General features: G+C 47.3%; 1 protein-coding gene across 8 annotated transcripts in view; it reads right to left on the reverse strand.

Annotated features, from left to right (window-relative positions):
• Window positions 1–17,750: 17,750 nt before the first annotated feature.
• Window positions 17,751–21,154, reverse strand: part of ALX4 (ALX homeobox 4) — an 88,490-nt gene continuing 85,086 nt past the window's right edge. For all 8 annotated transcript variants that reach the window (XM_089778551.1, XM_089778553.1, XM_089778554.1 and 5 more), the window contains one exon: window positions 17,751–20,155. In XM_089778551.1, coding sequence (XP_089634677.1) covers window positions 19,832–20,155 — 324 coding nt within the window. In that variant the 3' untranslated portion in view covers window positions 17,751–19,831. The remainder of the gene's footprint in view (window positions 20,156–21,154) is intronic.

The raw sequence follows: 21,154 nt of genomic DNA on the forward strand, positions 1-21,154 counted from the left end.
ACATCATCAGATGAATGGGTGTGGAGTGTAGAGGCAGGGGTATATATAAAGGACAACCAAAGAAAGAGGGTACTTGTGTAAATGAGGTTAATCAAGGGAGGGTGGAAGTGATTGTTCACCGCAGTTGATGTGGAAAGGTGGGTCTCAAGAAAGGGGAAATTACTTTTGTAATGTACTAACACAGCTACCCGCTATTACTACATTGTGTAATAGTCACTTATAAGAGTGCTATTCCTTCTGAAGCATCTCAAAGTGGTTTACCAGCAATGCACAGAAATCTACTCATCCACAAATGAAATACAGCTATGTCTGCCATGAAGAATCACTGCTGTTGTAACATTAAAACTGCAACAATGTAGGGGAGAATTGAAAACCAAGGGGCTCTTTCAGGGAGGTTGGTTGAAATTATCTGAACTGGAATTAATTCAGGACAAATGTAAGTATTTTGGTTTTTTTCAGAATTCATTTTAAAGGCTCTCGTACTTTCGATTTACCAGAACAGCTGCAGGGCTTTTTCTTTTCCTTTTTTTTTTTCAAACCAAACAGTAGTTTCCACTTCTCCGGATGGATGCTTCATTTTGCTGCTTTCATCTGGATTCTTGCTTGTATTAAAAGCAGCGGTAGGAGGGAGAAACAATGTCAAAGTCCGGTGCATGTAACACATGACATGTGAGGCAAGATCTGAGGAAAAACTAAGCTGGCTCCACTGCCTTCACTTGATTACTGAGGAGCTGTGAATAGCAAAGCAAACACCATCCAGCAGTTCAAACCGTACTGATAGATGATGGAGCCCAAGAAAGTTGTGGCAGAAAAACAAAGTACTTTCTCCCCTCCCACCCAGCCCAGCAATAACGGCATCTTTCTGCAAAAAGTTGCATGGTCGTGATCTAAACAGCTACAACCCCTTCACGAGCCTTTAAAAATATCCACCTCCTAGAAACCAATTTGCAAACATGTGGGTAGGGAGGAGGAGGATCTCTATACTGCATTCTGTCTTACGGTCCTCCCTTCATTGCAATCTATCTCAGAACAAGGTTAGTTAGGATACTCTAGAGTAGGGCTACTCAACCTGCGGCCCATTTGTTTGCGGCCTGCAGTGCAGTTTGGGTTTATGCAGGGCTCAATACGTGGCCCATTGGTGGGATCTCTTGGACATGGCCTCCACTGGGAGGTGTCTCCCAGGCGGGGTGAGCATTGAAAGAAACAAGCGGATGGACTGGCTGGAACAGACACGTATAGATATAGGGTGTCAGTGTTTCTAGCCCGCAGGGAGGAGGTGCCAGGAGCCCTGGGGCATGGTGGGAAGTGCTTTGTATTCATGCCTGTTCGTGTGAAAAGCTATTTGCTTATATTTGCATATATTTGCATGTATATGCAACCACACTTAAGTCGTGGCCCTCGGCATGTGCTATGAATATTATTGTGGCTCCCGGGACTTCCAAAGTTGAGTAGCCCTGCTCTAGAATCACATTCGATGGTGGAGCTTTTGGCCTCACATTTTGTGTGTGTCTGTCTGAGTACCTAACAATAATAAAGTGAAGATGCTTCAGGTATTTGAACCATTTCCACTTCTCTCTGTGAGTTGCTCCCTTACCCTCCTCCAGGAGGTCAGTATTGTTCCTGCTATTACAGACAATGAAACTGTGGCACAGAGAAGCTGTGAGTTACCCAAGATCTTGCGGAGTCTTCTTTGGCAGAACTGGGAATAGAATCTGAGTATCCCAGTCCTGTGTCTTATCAACTATCTTTAGTCTTTAATGCCATTTTTCTGGAGCAGTGGAAAGCCATGAGACATAGTCTTTGTTATCAGTATGAGCACAACGCCTGCCCCAGTTTGAAGCCATTTAGAATCATTCCCAGTATGCTCAGTGTAATTGCGGTTTGATGTAAATTGCTGTTAAGCAGTCCTGTGTCTGCTGATCTTCAGGATTCCAGTGTCTGCCAGGCTCTCATAGCTGCTTCCATGGCAAGTTGTGTTTTTCATTACAGGGTGACAGCACCAATTGAGGCAATTAGTTGAAATGGCGTGGTTATGGTGGTGGCCAGGTTGTTATCCAGCGGAGGAAACCCAGCACAGCCCTGATGGGTATTCCCAGCAGAAATCCTGGCAATAGTGCAAGGCTACCTGCCTGCCTTCATTTTCTAGAGACGGGTTGCAGCAATTTTCCAAATGTTCTTGACTTTATCCCTGAATGCCTTGATTGTTTACTTGGAGAAAGATGGAGGGCTTTGTTAACGCCTTCCTTTCCAGACAGGAGAAGCAGCTCAGCAATCATTTCGATCCTTCCTTGGTAGATGGAGCTGTGGGATTACTTCACTTCTCTAATAAGTGAGCAGGCCCATGTGCTTCCCCTGCCATCTGTCTGTTTGGGGATTGGGTTGGGTTTTTTACATTGTGTTGACAGTAAACTCTGCGATAGCGATGCTTCTGGTATTCAGACCATTCCCCTCCCCACTCTGAGAGTGGCTCGCTGTCTGTGTGCAGCTTCATAAAACTAAAATCTGCTTCAGTCGTTTTATCTGAAAGCAAATTTAGTGCTGCTGGAAGTTACCGCATGCGGATTTAACATTTTTATCCATGCAACAGGTGATGATGCAGGCTTCCTTTTTCACTGTCCCTGCTGCTACAAAGCAACTCAGACCCCATGGCCCATTCACTTCTTAGCCTTTTTGCTAAGACCAGTGACGCTGGTGGCCAGTTGTGTTGTTCTGCAGGAGTCTGTCTATTGAGAGCTGGCTTGAAACTGCAGCAACTCATTTCACATAAAATGATGACCAGCCACAGGATGATGATAATTTTCAATCATAATCAGTCGCTGTGTGATACAAGGCATAAAGATGAAAGGCTTCAGACATCAGCCCTGGTCTTCTGAGCTACATAGTTCCCCGTTCAGTCTCTTGCTTTCATGTGCGCCTATGTACATGTATAAAATCATAACCTGGCACACGGCTCTGAAAAGAGTTCAACCATAAAGGAACAAATCAAAGATCTTACGGAGACTGCCACTTATGGGTTGGTATTCTGTTACAGATTTGAACAGAAGGATATTGTAATGCTGTTTCTTGAATTGAAATCTAATCCACTTTATTTGCTGGGTTGGTGCATTAGCTGGAAGATAGAGCTATGACACATGTCCTGCCTACTTGTTTTGGACCACTTCTCCTCTGGGCAAATGATTATAGTTCAACTTCTAAATGGATAAGTCAGTTCAAGTCCCAAATGCAGATTTGCTTTAGAAACAAGTGTTTTCCCAAAGTCAGACATTACTGGTCATGTTTCCACAGTGAAGTCAGACATCACTGAAAATGGTTCCACTATTACAGAAACAGTTTATTTGAAGGAGTAATTTTCTCATAAATGTTTGTGACACTCAAACTGGCACACGATTCTGCTAAGTCAATATATGCATAGAACTGAACACAAATGGTTTTAATTGTACAAGGGGAGTGCAGTACCTAAAGTAAGGAAAGCTGTCCATTTTCAGAATTCATCCCATTCTTAATTAACATTTGTACTAAAATTTCAGAGGGGTAGCTATGTTAGTCTATAACTTAAAATATTTAAAAACAAGTTGTCCTGTAGCACCTTAGAGACTAACAAAAAATATACATGTAGTATCATAAGCTTTCGTGGGCACAACCTACTTCTTCAGATGAGTGAGGCAAAAAGGCTTTTTGCTCCACTCATCTACAGAAATGGGTTGTGCCCACAAAAGCTAATGATACTATGTGTATATTTTTGTTAGTCTCTAAGGTGTTACAGGACCACTCCTTGGTTTTAAGTTTAACACTTGTACTGTACATAAATAATCACTTGGAAAACCCCCCAGAAAACATAGATTTGAGCCTCATAGCATTTCTTTAATTTTGGTATGCTTAGTTTCTTTGTCATTTTGTTGTATTGTTATGTTTTTCAGTGAAGAATGAAGCTTTTGATAGTGTATATCTGCAATCTTCTATTGTTATTGGTGACTGTAATGCACTCACAGATGTAGCAGGGGGACTCTCAGAACCGTTAGACCAGAACTTTGCCCAGAAAACATACAATCAGAAACCAAATTCTGAAATCAGCTCAGTGTGCATGGATCCTTGAGCTTTTTCTTAGCCCCCTTGAAGCCAATGGACCTCCAGCATGAATGCAAGGGTCCACTCAAATACATCTAATGGTAGGATCAAAGCGTGAAATTTGGACGAGAGATAAGTGTGGGAGAGAACAAACTGATCACGTGGTGATTGTTCATAGACTTGTCTTGGTGAGCAAAAATACATTTTGGTTAGTTCATTTCTTGTTGGGAGTTTGATTTGAAGTGATGGTTCATGAGGGTTTGGATTGAGAAGTGAATTAGAATTGTGTATTGATTGTCATAGAGACACAAGGTGCATGAGGTCTAACCATGTTCTTGGGTTCCAAGTGCATGTGACTGGCTGATAACACCCCCGCTTGCATTTTACTTTTGTTGAGGTTCAAACCCCTGATCATGGGCTTCAGTGGAACCAATAAAATTAAATGTCAAAGTATGGAACCAGCTTGCCCCTAGTGCCCCAGGCATGATGGACACCCATTCAACTGTCATCACTTAGCATCTCTCTTCTACCTGCTCATATGGTGCACACCTGTGGCCACTTGGCAATGAACCTGAACCGCTTAGATCAAAGGCCCCTTTGTTCCCTCGTATGTGTGTTTGTTTGCCCCACCTTTCATTTACTGTGAGCTGTTTTACTCATGAATATAATTATATTTCACACCTGGTTTACTCTGTGCTCCAGGTAAGTTTTTAAACTATTGAAAGTTGTTTTGTAATTTTATGTTATTGGAATGATGGCCTAGATCTTCATTGGAGTGTCTGGTGAAGTCAGTGTAGATTCAGACCAATGGAGGACCTAGCCCAATAATTTTATCCAGGCTGCTTTATAAGTTGGTTAGCAAAAAGGCTTTAAATGTCAAGGGATTTAAAAGTGAAGTCCAGAAAGAAATTAGCAAAAGGAGTAAACTGCTAGAGGCAAGCGTCTGTCTTTGCATAACTGTTCAGACTATTTGTAACAATGACGATGCAGTTAAAATAGGGAAGTGGAAGATCTTTTACATGTAATAAACTCATATTTGTCTCAGATTAAATGCAACACCTTAACACATGGGCACCATATGGCCATAAACAGATGCAGCTTTCATGTTTTTTGCCTTTCTCAAAGGCGCAGGTTCAGATTGGTCCAAGTTATTAAAGATTAGTCACCTGCTTTTAAAAACAAGAGGAAAAGAACCCAAAGCTGTTTAGACTAAAAGAGTTTACAGAAAAACTTGCTTTTTTTTGGATGTCTAGTGACCTAACCCCTTTCCTCTTCCCCCGATACGTACGTACATGTGTCACACTTGCCAAAAGCAAAGAGATGTTAACTCAGGTGTCTTGCTAAATTCCCATGTGGGAAATAGCATTTTGCCTCCCTAAATTCTTCCTGGCATTTCAGTTGGAAACTACTCTGCCACAAAGATGGCTGTGGTCTAATCCTGGCCCTCCACTGCCTCAGACAGATGCTGAGCAGACTACCTAACATCTCAGTAGCTTAGTTTCCCCACTTGTAAAACATTAATACCGTCCTCATTCTCATGGATGTAGAGCAGTGGTTGGTTGGTTGGTTGGTTTGTTTGTAAAGGGCTTTAAATATTACCATCTATAACCTCCATCATTGTAGGTGTGTTTAATTTTTAAAATGGTATTGTTAGCAATATTCATGCTGCTCAGCAAAGGCCCAGCCTTGCATGTCAACCTAAAAGTGAAGAGCAAATTTTTATGCTGGTTGTATAGACCCTTGGAAACAGGAAATACGGAAACTGGGTTTAAATCACCAGCAAACAAGGCTTTGCCAGCATACTATATGTACAGCAGTGGTCCCCAACACGGTGCCCGTGGGCGCCACGGTGCCCACGGGGGCATTCGTGTGCGCCCGCCATGTGCTCGGGGCTGGCCTGGCCCTGGGCACGTGGCGCACGCATGGTGCCGGAGCCGGCCCCGGGCACATGGCGCACGGTGAGCGCCGGCCCTGGGAACGCCGCGAATTGGCCGCCCGCACTGTGGGCGCGCGGCGCTTGGAGGAGGCGCTGGCCCCGGGCACGCGGCACTTGGGGGGGAGCTCCGGCCCCGGGCACGCGGCACTTGAGGGGGAGCTCCGGCCCCGGGCACGTGGCACTTGAGGGGGAGCTCCGGCCCCGGGCGCGTGGTGCTTGGAAGGGGGGGCGCCGGCCCCGGGCGCGCGGCTCTTGGAGGTGGCCCCGCCCGCGGGCGCGCTGATATGGGGGGCTCCGCCCCCGGGCGCCCGGCGGGCGAACGGCCACGCCCCTTCACACCCGTAACCTCCAAAGGTTGGGGACCACTGACATACAGTATGATGGGGGCTAATTTGGCTGACAAATCAGGAAAGAGATCTTGGAGTTATTGTGGATAGTTCTCTGACAACTTCCACACAGTGTGCAGCGGCGGTCAAAAAAGCAAATAGGATGCTAGGAATTATTAAGAAAGGTATAGAAAATAAGACACAGAATATCTTACTGCCCCTGTATAAAACTATGGTACATCCACATCTTGAATACTGTGTACAGATGTGGTCTCCTCAGCTCAAAAAAGATATTTTGGCCTTAGAAAGGGTTCAAAAAAGGGCAACTAAAATGATTAGGGGTTTGGAACGGGTCCCGTATGAAGAGAGGTTAAAATGACTGGGACTTTTCATCTTAGAAAAGAGGAGACTGAGGGGGATATGATAGAGGTATATAAAATCATGAGTAGTGTGGCGAGGGCGGATAAAGAAAAGTTATTTATTAGTTCCATAATAGAAGGACTAGAGGACACCAAATGAAATTAATGGGGAGCAGGTTTAAAACTAATAAAAGAAAGGTCTTCACACAGCATGTAGTCAACCTGTGGAACTCCTTGCCAGAGGAGGCTGTGAAGGCTGGGACTATAATAGAATCATAGAATCATAGAATAATAGGACTGGAAGGGACCTCGAGAGGTCATCGAGTCCAGCCCCCCGCCCTCAAGGCAGGATCAAGCTCCGTCTACACCATCCCTGACAGATGTCTATCTAACCTGTTCTTAAATATCTCCAGAGAGGGAGATTCCACCACCTCCCTTGGCAATTTATTCCAATATTTGACCACCCTGACAGTTAGGAATTTTTTCCTAATGTCCAATCTAAACCTCCCCTGCTGCACTTTAAGCCCATTACTCCTTGTCCTGTCCTCAGAAACCAAGAGGAACAAATTTTCGCCTTCCTCCTTGTGACACCCTTTTAGATATTTGAAAACCGCTATCATGTCCCCCCTTAATCTTCTTTTTTCCAAACTAAACAAGCCCAGTTCATGAAGCCTGGCTTCATAGGTCATGTTCTCTAGACCTTTAATCATTCTTGTCGCTCTTCTCTGCACCCTTTCCAATTTCTCCACATCTTTCTTGAAATGTGGCGCCCAGAACTGGACACAGTACTCCAGCTGAGGCCTAACTAGTGCAGAATAGAGCGGCAGAATGACTTCACGAGTTTTGCTTACAACACACCTGTTGATACAACCTAGAATCATATTTGCTTTTTTTGCAACAGCATCACACTGTTGACTCATATTCAACTTGTGGTCCACTATGACCCCTAGATCCCTTTCCGCCATGCTCCTTCCTAGACAGTCGCTTCCCATCTTGTATGTATGGAACTGATTGTTCCTTCCTAAGTGGAGCACTTTGCATTTCTCTTTATTAAACCTCATCCTGTTTACCTCTGACCATTTCTCTAACTTGCTAAGGTCATTTTGAATTATGTCCCTATCCTCCAAAGAAGTCGCAACCCCACCCAGTTTGGTATCATCTGCAAACTTAATAAGAGTACTCTCTATCCCAATATCTACATCATTGATGAAGATATTGAATAGTACGGGTCCCAAAACAGACCCTTGAGGAACTCCACTTGTTATCCCTTTCCAGCAGGATTTAGAACCGTTAACAACAACTCTCTGACTACGGTTATCCAGCCAATTATGCACCCACCTTATCGTGGCCCTATCTAAGTTATATTTGCCTAGTTTATCAATAAGAATATCATGCGAGACCGTATCAAATGCCTTACTAAAGTCTAGGTATATGACATCCACCGCTTCTCCCTTATCCACAAGGCTCGTTATCTTATCAAAGAAAGCTATCAGATTAGTTTGGCATGACTTGTTCTTCACAAACCCATGCTGGCTATTCCCTATCACTTTATTACTTTCCAAGTGTTTGCATACGATTTCCTTAATTACCTGCTCCATTATCTTCCCTGGGACAGACGTTAAACTGACCGGTCTATAATTTCCTGGGTTGTTCTTATTCCCCTTTTTATAGATGGGCACAATATTTGCCCTTTTCCAGTCTTCTGGAATCTCCCCTGTCTGCCATGATTTTTCAAAGATCATAGCTAAAGGCTCAGATACCTCCTCTATCAGCTGCAGAGTTTAAAGAGAAGCTAGATAATTTCATGGAGGTTAGGTCCATAAAAGGCTATTAGCCAGGGGATAGAAATGGTGTCCCTGGCCTCGGTTTGTCAAAGGCTGGAGAGGGATAGCAGGAGACAAATCGCGTGATGATTGTCTTCGGTCCACCCTCTCTGGTGCACCTGGTGCTGGCCACTGTCAGCAGACAGGCTACTGGGCTAGATGGACCTGTGGTTTGAAAAGGTTGCCAACCCTTGCACCAGACATTGGATTCACCACATAAGAACGGCTGTACTGGGTCAGACCAAAGAGCCAGACTACATCAAAATTCAAAACAAATGGTCAACAAAGAGATATATAATTTGCCCTGGGAGGATGGGCTAAATTCCCCTCTGGCGAAGAGGTTATCAGGCAGCATGTGGCCAGTTCCTCTGCCCTTGGGTAATGCTCTGCAATCACAAACAGGCTTGTGGGGGAATCATGGGACACCCAGGCAGCAACGGCACCCATGAGGGGTGACAGGAAGGATGCTCCGTGTGAGACAAAGGGAAAGGAGCGGACAGAGGAGATGCAGCTCTTGAGAGCACTGCTAAGCAACGAGGCTGGGCTGCTGCAGGGCCTGGACTGGGGTTGGGGGTAGGGGAGGAAGAGACAGAGCTACAGGTTTGACCTTACCCTGCAGTGGGCCCACACGCTCCCTGCAGCGCACACCATCCTTCCTTGCGGACCACAAGGAGCCCCAGCACTCACCTGCCAGGGACTCCTACCACTTCTGCAGCGTGAGGTGAGAGGCAGTGGGAAGCAGCTCCTGCAGCAACCCAAGGAGGTAGGAACAGAGAAGGCCAGAGCCCATGGGGCCTCTCCCCAGTGCTAGAGCTGTGTGATGGCTGCCCAGATGATCCTGGGGTGAGCCCCATGGTGGCTGTCAGAGCTGGAGTCCGGGCTGCTCCTGGGGCTGGGGCCACAGTAGCTTCCCAGCCCCTGGAGCAGCTGCATCGCAGCCCGGCTACATTTCCGGCAGCTGCCCACTGCGTGGCCCACTCCGGGAGCAGCTGGGCAGCCACCACATGGTCGTGGTCCCCCACTCTCCCACCAAGCCCACCTCCAGCAGCAGCTTACCTTCCACATCCAAGGAAGGCGAGTGCTGCTGTGCGAGGAGGTGGGTGGGATTACAGTGCTTGGTGTGCATCTGCATTGGTGTGCACCCTGGAGGGAGGTCTCAGCGACTGCCAAAAGAGCCATATTTGGTTCCCTTGTGAGTCATATTTGGCTTGTGAGCCATAGGTTGCCAGCCCCTGATCTAGTGCTTTGGGCCAGAGGAATTTTCCTCCAAGTGATCCAAACTAGGGTAAGGAATAAGTGTTACACAAAATCTTATTGTTAGTTACCTGGTGCCTTGTGCGAGAAAAACCAGTTGTTCTATGTCGGGGCTAATGTGACACTTGGCAATCCACAGAAAGGAAAACGAGAGACGTGTGCAGTCGCAATGCCTTGCACAGTTTAGCAGCTACCCAACAGTTTGAGTGAGCCTCCGCTCTGCTTGGGCCAAAAGGACAGAGTTTGGATCCCAGTCCACGTGTTCTTAGAGGCTGAAACTAGTTGGATGCAGAAGTTTGGGCTAATCCCTGTTACTGGCTGCTGGTGGCAAACTTGATGAGTTTGCAGGATTAGGCTGTAGCTTCAGAGAGTTAAAAAAAATGGCTGCAGTTGGAGCTTATTCTCCAAAGGGAAATCACAGAAGATTGCTCCACTGAGCACTAATTTCCTTCCCTTTGAGCTGGAGCAATGGAGAAGGCATGAGGGTCAAGACCAACAGGAGACAAGCCCTGCCTCATGTCTTCTAGTCTTGACCTAGTCCTTCCCTTGAAAAGCTGCAAATTGAGAACCCACTGAAGCTGGCATTAGCAGCCCCTCTGGTGTAGGAAGCACTAATGCTGATTGAAAGTCATTGCTAAGGGAGAGACCACACCCTGTCTGATCACCAGCAAGCCAATCTTTGGAACTTGGCAGTGGTTGAGAGTGCCGTGGACCCTGACAAGTAAAGCTCAAAAGACTCACGTTGCCCTTTGTCCTGTGTCAGATATTCAGCCACATGGGGAAAAGGGATGTGACAGGTGAGTTTTAAGTGGCACTCTCCAAGGGCAGCCTATTCCCAATACAGTCACGTTTTCCTTTTGCATTTCAATAGGCGATTGGCTGTGATAGCTTGGTTGTAGTAACTCTATTGTTGTGGGGAGGGGGGGTTTGGGAGGGGGGCATGACAGTGATCTGGTTAGCATAGGATCAGGGAGTTGTATTCTTGAGTTTTATACCCACTGCTGTTGCTGCCATATAGGACCTTGGACAAATCACATAGTTTCTCCATGCCGCTGTTTCCTCAGCTACGAAATGGGGTGTATTATCTACCGGCTTCATTCATTGCTATTTGGAAAGTGTTCTGAGAGCATAAGGTGTGAGGAGCTGGAAAAGTGCCTGGCATTATTTATAGCTGTAGAGGGTTTGATCTCATCCAGCAGAAATTGTTCCTGATACTGTATCGTGGGACTAGTGTCCCCCAGTAACCTTGCCTTATGCTTTGAAGTGGCTGCTAATAGGTGAACATGAAAATGCACTCTTTGTAGGTGCGAGAAGCACTCACTAGCTTGAAGTTTGCCTATGGGATATGGCGGCGGCTGGGCTTTGGGTGTTCACCATCTCTTTGTATGGGGGTAGAGGCAGGAGCCCTGTGAGCTGCCACCTGTTGTTAATCTAGCCCCAGCTAATCCATTCTGCACTGTGTCAGCAGTTCAAAAGGGCACTGTTAGTATTTTTTGCCAGCTTCAATTAATGTGAGATTTTGGAGGCCCCCTCTGATCACATTTCATCTGTCATGAGTCAGGAACAAAATAGACAGATTCCAGTGGGGAGGAGAGAAAGAGAAGGAGTTTATTGCAAACAAAAACAACAGTTGGGTCTCCTCAGACAGTGCTGTAATTCAGTTCATTTTGACTCCTTAAAAAAATTGGCACCTAGAAATTCCAAACCCTCCCACCTCACAAAAAAAAAGCTGTAAGTGCAATAACTTACTTCCAAAACAATTCAAAAAGAACCAAAATGCAAAGCGGTTTTTTTTTTTAAGATTACACTGTAATGAACTTGTAATACATGTCTGTATAGGCAGTAAAACTGTATGGAACAAACCTCACGTGGCGGTATCTTTTGCATATTTTTAGCCTTTTTTTTCCTGAACTTTTATTTTTTATATATTCTGCTCCAGGCTCTTAAGCTAAAGAAGAAAGTTGCATTTATACAAGGTTACAATATTTTACAAGACCAGTAATATTGATTGAGGTTTGTTTTCTTTTTCTTCCTTTCTCCCATTCTCGCTTTCAAACACTGCACACCTAAACTGATATATTATTATACATTGAAAACTGTCCTTCAAAATCAGTAGTATAAAAGTCCTAGCTCTATCTATTTATCTAGCTATGTGGAATTGGGTGGGTGATCAGGTTACCAGCACAGAGTTACTAACGTACAGGGTCAGGCTTTCACCTCACTGTTGTACCATTAGTAGAGCTGAAACTGGCTGGATGAGTTTCAGGCTGATCCTGCCCCAGTTCCCATTTGGGTTTAATCCTTGATTGAATCTGTTTGCTTTTCACTATGTCAGTCAGGACAGCAAAATAAACACAGTCCCGCGCAGCTGTTTGATTATTTTTGCTGCCCTTTCCAGGAAACTACCTTTTCGTCTTTGTTTGTTTTCAGAGTGTTTTACAACATACTGTGACGTCTGGGTGTACGCTGTCAGAAAGGCACACATGGAACCCTTCCCTGCCCCATAGAAACAGACGCTCTGCACACTGGGCACACTGTATGCATGCATCCATACAATGCACAGTATTTAGACACATGCAGAACACATACAGGGTATGTCTACACTACCACCCTAGTTCGAACTAGGTTGGTAATGTAGGCAACCGGAGTTGCAAATGAAGCCCGGGATTTGAATTTCCCAGGCTTCATTTGCATCTCGCCGGGCGCCGCCATTTTTAAATGTCCGCTAGTGCGGACTCTGTGCCGCGCAGCTACACGCGGCACGGACTAGGTAGTTCGGACTAGGCTTCCTATTCTGAACTACTGTTACTCCTCGTGAAGCGGTAGTTCGGAATAGGAAGCCTAGTCCGAACTACGTAGTCCGTGCCGCATGTAGCCGCGCGGCACGGAGTCCGCTCTAGCGGACATTTAAAAATGGCGGCGCCTGGCAAGATGCAAATGAAGCCCGGGAAATTCAAATCCCGGGCTTCATTTGCAACTCCGGTTGCCTACATTACCACCCTAGTTCGAACTCGGGTGGTAGTGTAGACATACCCACAGATACTGTGGTATGTAGATGGTGCTTGGTCCTGCCCTGAGTGCAGGGGCCTGGACTTGATGATCTCTTGTGGTTCCTTCCAGTTTTATGATTCTTTGTATAATACAACACACATTGCATATACATATGTACTGGGTATTCATGCTCTATGTACTGCACATATATAGTCTGTATACAGTGCACACCCCTCTCTCCACACATATGCCATAGAACATAGGGACATATTTACACATGGATACACACAGACACACACTTTTCTCTCTTGTGTTTTATCACCTAGACACGACATGCTGGGCCACCTGCTTGTTGCAAACTCTACTTCTAGGACAACAGATGAAGCAACTTCTCCTTTGACTTGACACCTCAGTCCTCCAGTCCAGGCAGCTACAAATTGGAGTGCCTGACAGATGAGGCTCTGCCTTCATAGCACTTTTTAAAGGCAATAGCACAGCAGCTGGCTTAAGGGCCTCCAGGGAGCTTGGCCAAATTTTGGCATTTTGGAACCTGCTGGGTGCAGAGAAGCAAGCTCCTTTGCCTCAAAACCCACCTATGCACTCATCCTAGTGGTCTCGTAAGACACTTGTTCTGCGGCAGCAGAGGGAGAAGCCATGCTCCTTCAGAGACCTGCCGATTGTGTGTGCCAGAGCTGGAGTAAATGTATCTCCTTGCCTGCTCGTGTGGGATTACGGCACGGCGTAGTGGTTCTTGAATTGTGGTCTGTGGCCCAGGAGGAGCCCTTCCTGGTGACTGGCAGAGAACAGCAGTATGCGAGCCAAGCAGCGCAGGCGTGGGGCTAGGGTACAAGAAGAATGAGTATATGTTTGCCACTTGTTACAGACAGTATTAATCCCAGCAAAGCTATGCTGCCAGGCACCTGGATAGCAAACCACACTCAACTGCTTGGAAAATCGGCTCGGAAAAAGATGCTTGTTGTCACTCAATTTTGCCCACTCCCATTTTCAAACCTGAGCATCCTCCCATTCTTGTGTTTCTAATGGCAGTGAAACAAGGTGGTTGCTGCTGTTCATGTCCCTTGTTGCGGAGTGGTCGCATGGCCACAGTTGCTGCTGTTCAGGGAGAAGGTTTGTAAATTGAAACTCTCTCTAGATACTAGCAAGGGGCACAGGCATTGGTCTTAGGCTCTGGGGTGAGATTATTCTAGTGCTCATTATACACAGCAGTTGCAAGTGTTGTGCTGTTCTGAAAATCCCCTTACCAGCTGGTATTCTTATTATTTCTACTAGCGTAGCACCTAGCCCTTTTAGTCATGGCCCTGGGCTCCATTATGCTAGGAGCTGTGCAAACATAGGCCTAAAAGCCAGGCCCTGTCCTAAAGAACTCACGTGTGGGCTGGTGTGTTGTGTCTTGTGAAATATGGCAAGTGCATTTGCCTTTCTCAAGACATGGCCAGAGCAAAATCACCACAATGTCAAATGACAGAGAGGAGCCACCCCCAGAAACAGTAAGTACAGACAGAGCCATAAACAGGAATCAAAATGAAAGGGGCAATCTCGCCACCTCAGTACCGAGTAGGAACAAAAGACTCAGCAGTGCCTTTGCAATAATTAAGAAAGCAGAGAGGGCTAAAGGAACTGGGCTAAGGGAACTGCTCGACTTTAAAATATAACAATTGGTTTTAAAAAATCGAAACTAAAAAAATTGCTTCAGCGTAGCTCTCAGCCTCCCTTTGAGGCACCAGACTGGAGCCCTGTGTGGAAGTGACAATCAGATGGCAGCTCCCACTGAGCACAAGAGACTGAAGAGAGTGGCAGGTATGGCTTAACACACGAAACAACACTTCATTTGTAACATGCTCACTGTATTTAGCTAGCTCAGACCCCAGAGTTGGGAACTCTTGGTTATTTTCAACAAATATATTAACTCTAAACAAATATTTTGCCCGAGGATTTTAGGATATGTGAAATTTGGGGCTGCCCTGCCCTGCTAGTGTCATGTCTCTGCTATCTGGAAAGAATTGAGAGTATTCGGCACCCTATAGGACTGGACCCAGTCATCTCATGTGCTCCTCTCATATCACCTCCTCGCTAACTGTGGTGATAAGGTCCACTAGTAGCTACATTTCTAGTGAGAAATAAAAAAATGCAGGGGCAGGGTCACCGGCAGGAGCTAGGCCCGTCTCATGGTGTGTCTTCACAGTGTGTTTAGTTGGGACTGTTAGCATTTCCCCCTCCCCCCCCCCCATCAATAGGTCAGGCCCAGGCATCCTCTTGTAGGGGAACTGCATGGTCGCAGTAAATTATCAGCTAATGCAGATTTTGCCTGAGAACTGCCCCTACTTTGAACAAGTCCATTTCAGTGGTGAAGGTGAAGGGATGGATTGGGATTGGGATTGGGATGACGGGAGAAGAATAGAACCGTACCTGGTTCCCTTCACCCGTTTCCCTCTCACTATCGAATTCCAGTTAGATTTTTCGTGGCTATCAAACCTAGCCTGTACGTTTCAACAAGTAAACTGCATGAGATTGGGGTGGATAGGAGAACACAGCTCCCTTTGAAGGCCAAGGCCTTTCTCAAGCCTCAGAAAAGCCCCAACTGGTAGTGGGAGGATAGTGTAGTTCAGAGTCCCTCTGACATCTCTTTAGTTCTGGATTGGATTTAAAGAGTATGGTGAGAGTCGCTACATACGGAATGGGAAGCGACTGTCTAGAAAGGAGTACAGCAGAAAGGGATCTAGGGGTTATAGTGGACCACAAGCTGAATATAAGTCAGCAGTGTGATGCTGTTGCAAAAAAAGCAAACATGATTCTGGGATGCATTAACAGGTGTGTTGTGAGCAAGACATGAAAAGTCATTCTTCCGCTCTACTCTGTGCTGGTTAGGCCTCAGTTGGAGTACTGTGTCCAGTTCTGGGCACCGCATTTCAAGAAAGATATGGAGAAATTGGAGAGGGTCCAGAGAAGAGCAACAAGAATAGTTAAAGATCTAGAGAATATGACCTATGAAGGAAGGCTGAAAGAATTGGGTTTGTTTAGTTTAGAAAAGAGAAGATTGAGGAAGGACATGATAGCCGTTTTCAGGTATCCAAAAAGGTGTCATAAGGAAGAGGGAGAAAACTTGTTCATCTTGGCCTCTGAGGATAGAACAAGAAGCAATGGGCTTAAACTGCATCAAGGGAGGTTTAGGTTGGACATTAGGAAAAAGTTCCTAACTGTCAGGGTGGTCAAACACTGGAATAAATTGCCCAGGGAGGTTGTGGAATCCCCATCTGTGGAGATATTTAAGAGTAGGTTAGATAAATGTCTCTCAGGGATGGTCTAGACAGTATTTGGTCCTGCCATGAGGGCAGGTGACTGGACTCGATGACCTCTTGAGGTCCCTTCCAGTCCTAGTATTCTATGATTTTATGACATTAAACTCTCTGGGAGCTCGGGCACCAGAATGAACCATAGGGTCTGTGTGTGTCCAACAGATTCAGCAAGGGCTGCTATTTATAAGCCTTCCCCTCTGGGTCCTGTTTCTTCTCTACTAGGCTGAGGGTGGCAGGAGTACTTTTCAAATTGCAAAGGACTGCTCAGCCTTGCTGACGTGGTACAGAGTGAGCCCCAGGGCCACGCTGGGGGCTTGGCTGTTAGACTTTAGCTTAAATAAGTTTTAGATGCTTTTTCTAAAACCAAGTAGAAATAGGCTGAGGCAATGAAAACAACCCAGGCTCTCTTCTGCTGCAGCACTGAACATAAGCACCTAGGAGCTTTACACTAGGGCATGTGACACTGACCAGACCAGCAACATTGTTGATGAAGAGTGAAAATGAACAGCAACAGTGAGGAAAAGCCAGTTTGGGCCCCAGTCCTTCAACTAGGGCCAGGAAGGTGGAATCTGAGGCGCTGGCCAAGCACCTAAAGCAGTGGTCCCCAACCATCTGAGGCTGCCGGGCACCCGGGGGTTGTGGCCGTTCACCTGCCGGGCGCCAGAGGGTGGGGACACTTGGGCGCCCGGAGGCGGGGCTCCCCCCGTTGCTGTGTGCCCGGAGCCGCCCCCCCCCACCCACGCGCCGGGGCCGGGGCCGGGGCCGGCGCCCCTCCCCCCCAAGCGCCGCGCGCCCAGAGTGCATGCGGCTAATTTGCGGCGTTCCTGGGGCCAGCGCTCACCATGCGCCCGGGCCGGCTCCGGCACCATGCATGCGCCACGTGCCCGGGGCACCGTGTTGGGGACCACTGACCTAAAGCCTCCTACCTGGATTCTAGTCAATGCCCTGGAGCTTAGATTTTAAAAATGCTTTCAATTTTTGGTAGGGAAAAGGCACTTTTGTGGGTTATGCTCTGTGTTTAGTTGTATTGTTTCTTTTGTGACGGAATAAAACATAAGCAGTGTCTCTTTAAAAGATGCACAAAAATTGGAGGAACTTTCGAGAAAGGCTTAAATTCCCTGTGCTGCTGCCTGGTGTGGCATTGTTTCAGCAATTAAAACACCCACACAAGGAGCATGTGCCTAATCTAGCAGGTCTCAAACTGTGGGTCATGACCCTGTTGTAATGGCGCTGAAGCCTGAGCCTTGTCACCCATGGTTGGCCCAAAACCCAAACCCACTGCGTTAGCCCTCGACAGCAGGGCTCAGATTTTAGGTCCCCTTGCTCAGGGGCTGAAACCGTTGAGCTTTGGCTCCTCCCTGTCTGGGGCAGCGAGCCTCAGGCTTTGACCTCCTCTGGAATCCTGTAATAATTGTTGTTGTCAGAAGGTGGGTTGCAGTACAATGACATTTGAGAACTCCTGGCTAATCATTCAGATAATCTTTCTCCCTCCCATCCACCACTTCTGTTCACCCATGGTTGACAAAAACCAATGATTACACGTAGACTTCTGGACACATGTATGACACCTCCATTACTGAGTGTGTGTAAACCTATAGAGTTCTACTGACCCCCAAAGACTTTCGAGGGAAAAAAGAGATAGTACTATTAGTTTCACTTAGTCTAATAAATACATATGAATGTTAGATCTAATATAGCTGTCTTATTTATATAGGGCACAGCAGCGTGCTAGGCAGTACATAAATAATATATACACATAGCTAGAAACCTGAATTTTGGAAGTAGTTTCTTTGGAGACACTCCAAACCATTGTGAAACAGGACTCTGCAAAGAACCTTTAATCCTCCCAAAGGAACTGACTTCCTAGGCCTCAAAGACAAGGTGAGTGAGGTAAAGTCTTTCACTAAATCAACTTCTGTTGGTGAGAGGGACCTCACAGAAGTTGGTCCAATGAAAGAACCTCACCTGGCTTGTCTCTCCAATCGCCTGGGACTGACATGACTACAACACACCCTATTGCCCCTAACATGATAGGCTGAGTTCATCCTGATTTGATGCTCCTGAAGTCACTGGGCTGAAATGAGTCTCCATTCACATGGGCTAGCCAAGTCCACCATAGCACTCATGACAAAGCGCGAGATGACGCTACAATGCAGCTGCTCTTTCTCTTTCTTAACATCACTTGAGGTATGTGAGGAGAGTGGGTGTTGCATTCTCGGCCAGAATTACTCCACACTGTTTCTAGTGCTGCTTCAAGCATACGTGGCTTCAAGCGCTTAGAGGAGTGCGAGCTGCTCAGATTCTCTGGAGCCAATGGAAAGCACTTGGCCTCCCAGGGGAAAGCTCACCCAATGGTTTACAGTGCTCTCCCGGCTCCCAGAAAAGCAATAGGAACTAGTGAGGAAGCAAGAAGTGCCACTGGCGTAAAGGACCCCCGAGAGACCAGGGAGCTTCTGCCCTTCTGCATCATTCTGTTCAGCGGATGCACACTGGAGGCCATAGCCCCCTACCCCAGGTTGTTCAGTAGGATGCTGGTGAAATGACAAGGCCTCGTTCTGTACATGCCCAACTGCTGTCCCGCAAGCTGTATGTGGCAGGGGGGAGGGGGGCGCGGAATTCCATAACACAGGAACGCCAGCAAGCAGGGGGTGTGGGCTAGCTCGTGAGTTGTGATTCAAGGGAATGACTGCTGCCAGGCAGGGCCTACACAACAGCTGCGCTGGTCTAGTTGTTCGCTGTAGGTAGTGGGCAGTAACTGCTAACCCAATAAACACCTCTTTAAAAAGATGGAAGATTAAAGGCCTGCTGGTCCCTCCCACCGTGGACCTGCAAACCCATCAACATCAGTGTCAGCTTTTTCCTAGAAGGGCGAAGGAACCTCAGCTTACAGGGTGCTAATCCCCTCTGAGCACCTAAGGGACATTGGGGAAGCTGATAATGAGCCTGGCCGGAAGAGCGGGAAGTAGGGTGTAGCTGACAAAGCTTGAGCTGACAGGCTAAGCCTTGCAGCCTTGGTAGTACCTAACTTTAGCATGGGGGGTGCTCTGTAGGGAAAGACAGACCATGCCTTGCCCCGTCCTCCCTTAGTGTCTCTACAAGTCCTTACTTCAGCTAAGCTTGTGCAATACAGAGAGGAACTGGAGCAGAGATTGATGAGGAATTTCTCCTTTTGGGCCACAGTTCTCTCCCCTGCTCTATTGCCAACTCAGAGCGCTAGTTGTATTCCTGCTAAGAGGCCCAGAGTGAGGGCCTTGTGCCCTCCCCAGAGGTGCCACCTTGCCCACTCCCGCACCTGTTGCCTGCATGAGACAGACTAAAATGGATTCAAAACTATGCTGCAACACATTGGTGGAAGGTGGGGAACATCAGCTGAACATGATGTGCGGCTGATTGGAAAGTCTGATCAGATGTAAGAAAAAACAGGGGAGGAAAAAAGCCCTGGTTGGCAAACGCAAGCATGACAGTGAAAGGGACATGCCGCCTGTTAGACGAAAACCCAAGTCTAGCTGGGGATAGGAGCAACTCCACCACTTCCTCTTCTCCTGCTTGAGCATAGGAAGCTGGCATCTCCCTGGGTGAATGTTTGAAACACTCCACTTACGGTACCGTTTGGCTTCTCTATACCTAGGGTAGCTAAAAGTGCTGCATTCGGCTCCCCAAGGAGGCAATGACTGGCTTGAGTCCAAGCGGATGGTGGTGGGTTTTTTCGGTTGTCCCCGTTTGCTCCGTCAGTGTCTCGAGGGCACTGTCGGCTGCAGCCCTGTCATGTTGCCCAGGAGATGGCAGCGCTGTGCTCCTTCGCTTTCATCCTCAGGGCCGCAATGCTGGAGGTTTTGCGGTCAGGCTCGCCGCTCAGCTCATAGCCGTTGATGCCTGGGCTGATCCCAGCGGTGCCGAAGAGGCTGCCCATGTGTGTCTGTCCCACATGGCTGCCAGGGCCGGAGACGCTCAGGAACTCAGAGACTCCGCCAGCTGCATGCGGGTGAGCATGGGGGGACATGCAGGAAGGCACCGTGTCACAGGGGACCACGCAAGCAGGCACGGGGGAGGCGGCACCATTGTTGCCAATCCAGGATGGGTTCTGGATCTGCAGGAGCAAAAGGAAATCTCAGTGTTAGTTCCTGGACCGACCTGGAGCTGGAAGAACTGGTACAGCACAGGATAAAACAGTCCTGGCTTCCATCGCCTAATACCCCGACTGCTTCTAGGCCTCCAGCCTAACCCACTGGGGTCCTCTCTAGGGGGGAGAGGGATAGTCGGAGTCTGCGGCCCAGTCCATCCTCAGTCTCCCACCTGAGACCATTAGCAAGGGGGGGGGGCAACTAATGCGAGCTGTCTTGTGGCCACCTGGCCACCAGACACTGGACTGAAAAACCATCAGCTCATTTCACAAAGGGCCCCAAACAGCCATTGCATGAGAACAACTTGCATCCTCTGCCAACCTGGCCTAGATTTGAATAAAGACTTGGAGGGAAAATGCTCCTTGTCGATTGCCAATTCCCACAGCCCTTCAGCTTAAACACCATTTAACAATGCTTGACATCATAAACTGCATCCAGAAAATTGATTCCATGAGCTCCTTTTACGCTGAGCACCTGATGAGCACTAGAATGGTTAGCTCGAAAGAACACCTGAGCAACGTGAATAAAAGTGTGAAGAGCACATTCAACAGCGGCTCTAGGGTCAGGCACTGCTGTTCCTGGGTTGGTTATGTGTGTGCAGGACTATTGATCCTGCTGGTGAGGTAACAGAGGGTTGAAAGATGGCTCTATGGCCAATTAATCCGAGGTAGGTCACCACCTAGCAAGGAAAAGGTGTCAGAGCAGAAAGAGAAGAATTCTCAGGTATAAATCCAGGTCCGTATCAAGGAGTTTTTTTCCCAGCACTGGGCGCTCATTCTGAAGCATCCAGCCTGTTTCTGGACATCACCCTGCTGATCGTCAGGAAAGGCCTGCCCCACATTCCATAGTTGCTGGGTCTGCCCTTCTGTCTTACCCAGCGAAGCAGCAGGACCAGAGAAGTTAAACTGGGTACTTTCTGCTGTGGCAGCCTGAAGCAATCCTTTGCTGAAGGTGTGGCTTGGGGG

Source organism: Pelodiscus sinensis, chromosome 5 (genome assembly GCF_052426305.1).
Source record: "Pelodiscus sinensis isolate ZL-2025 chromosome 5, ASM5242630v1, whole genome shotgun sequence".
NCBI lineage: Eukaryota > Metazoa > Chordata > Testudines > Trionychidae > Pelodiscus > Pelodiscus sinensis.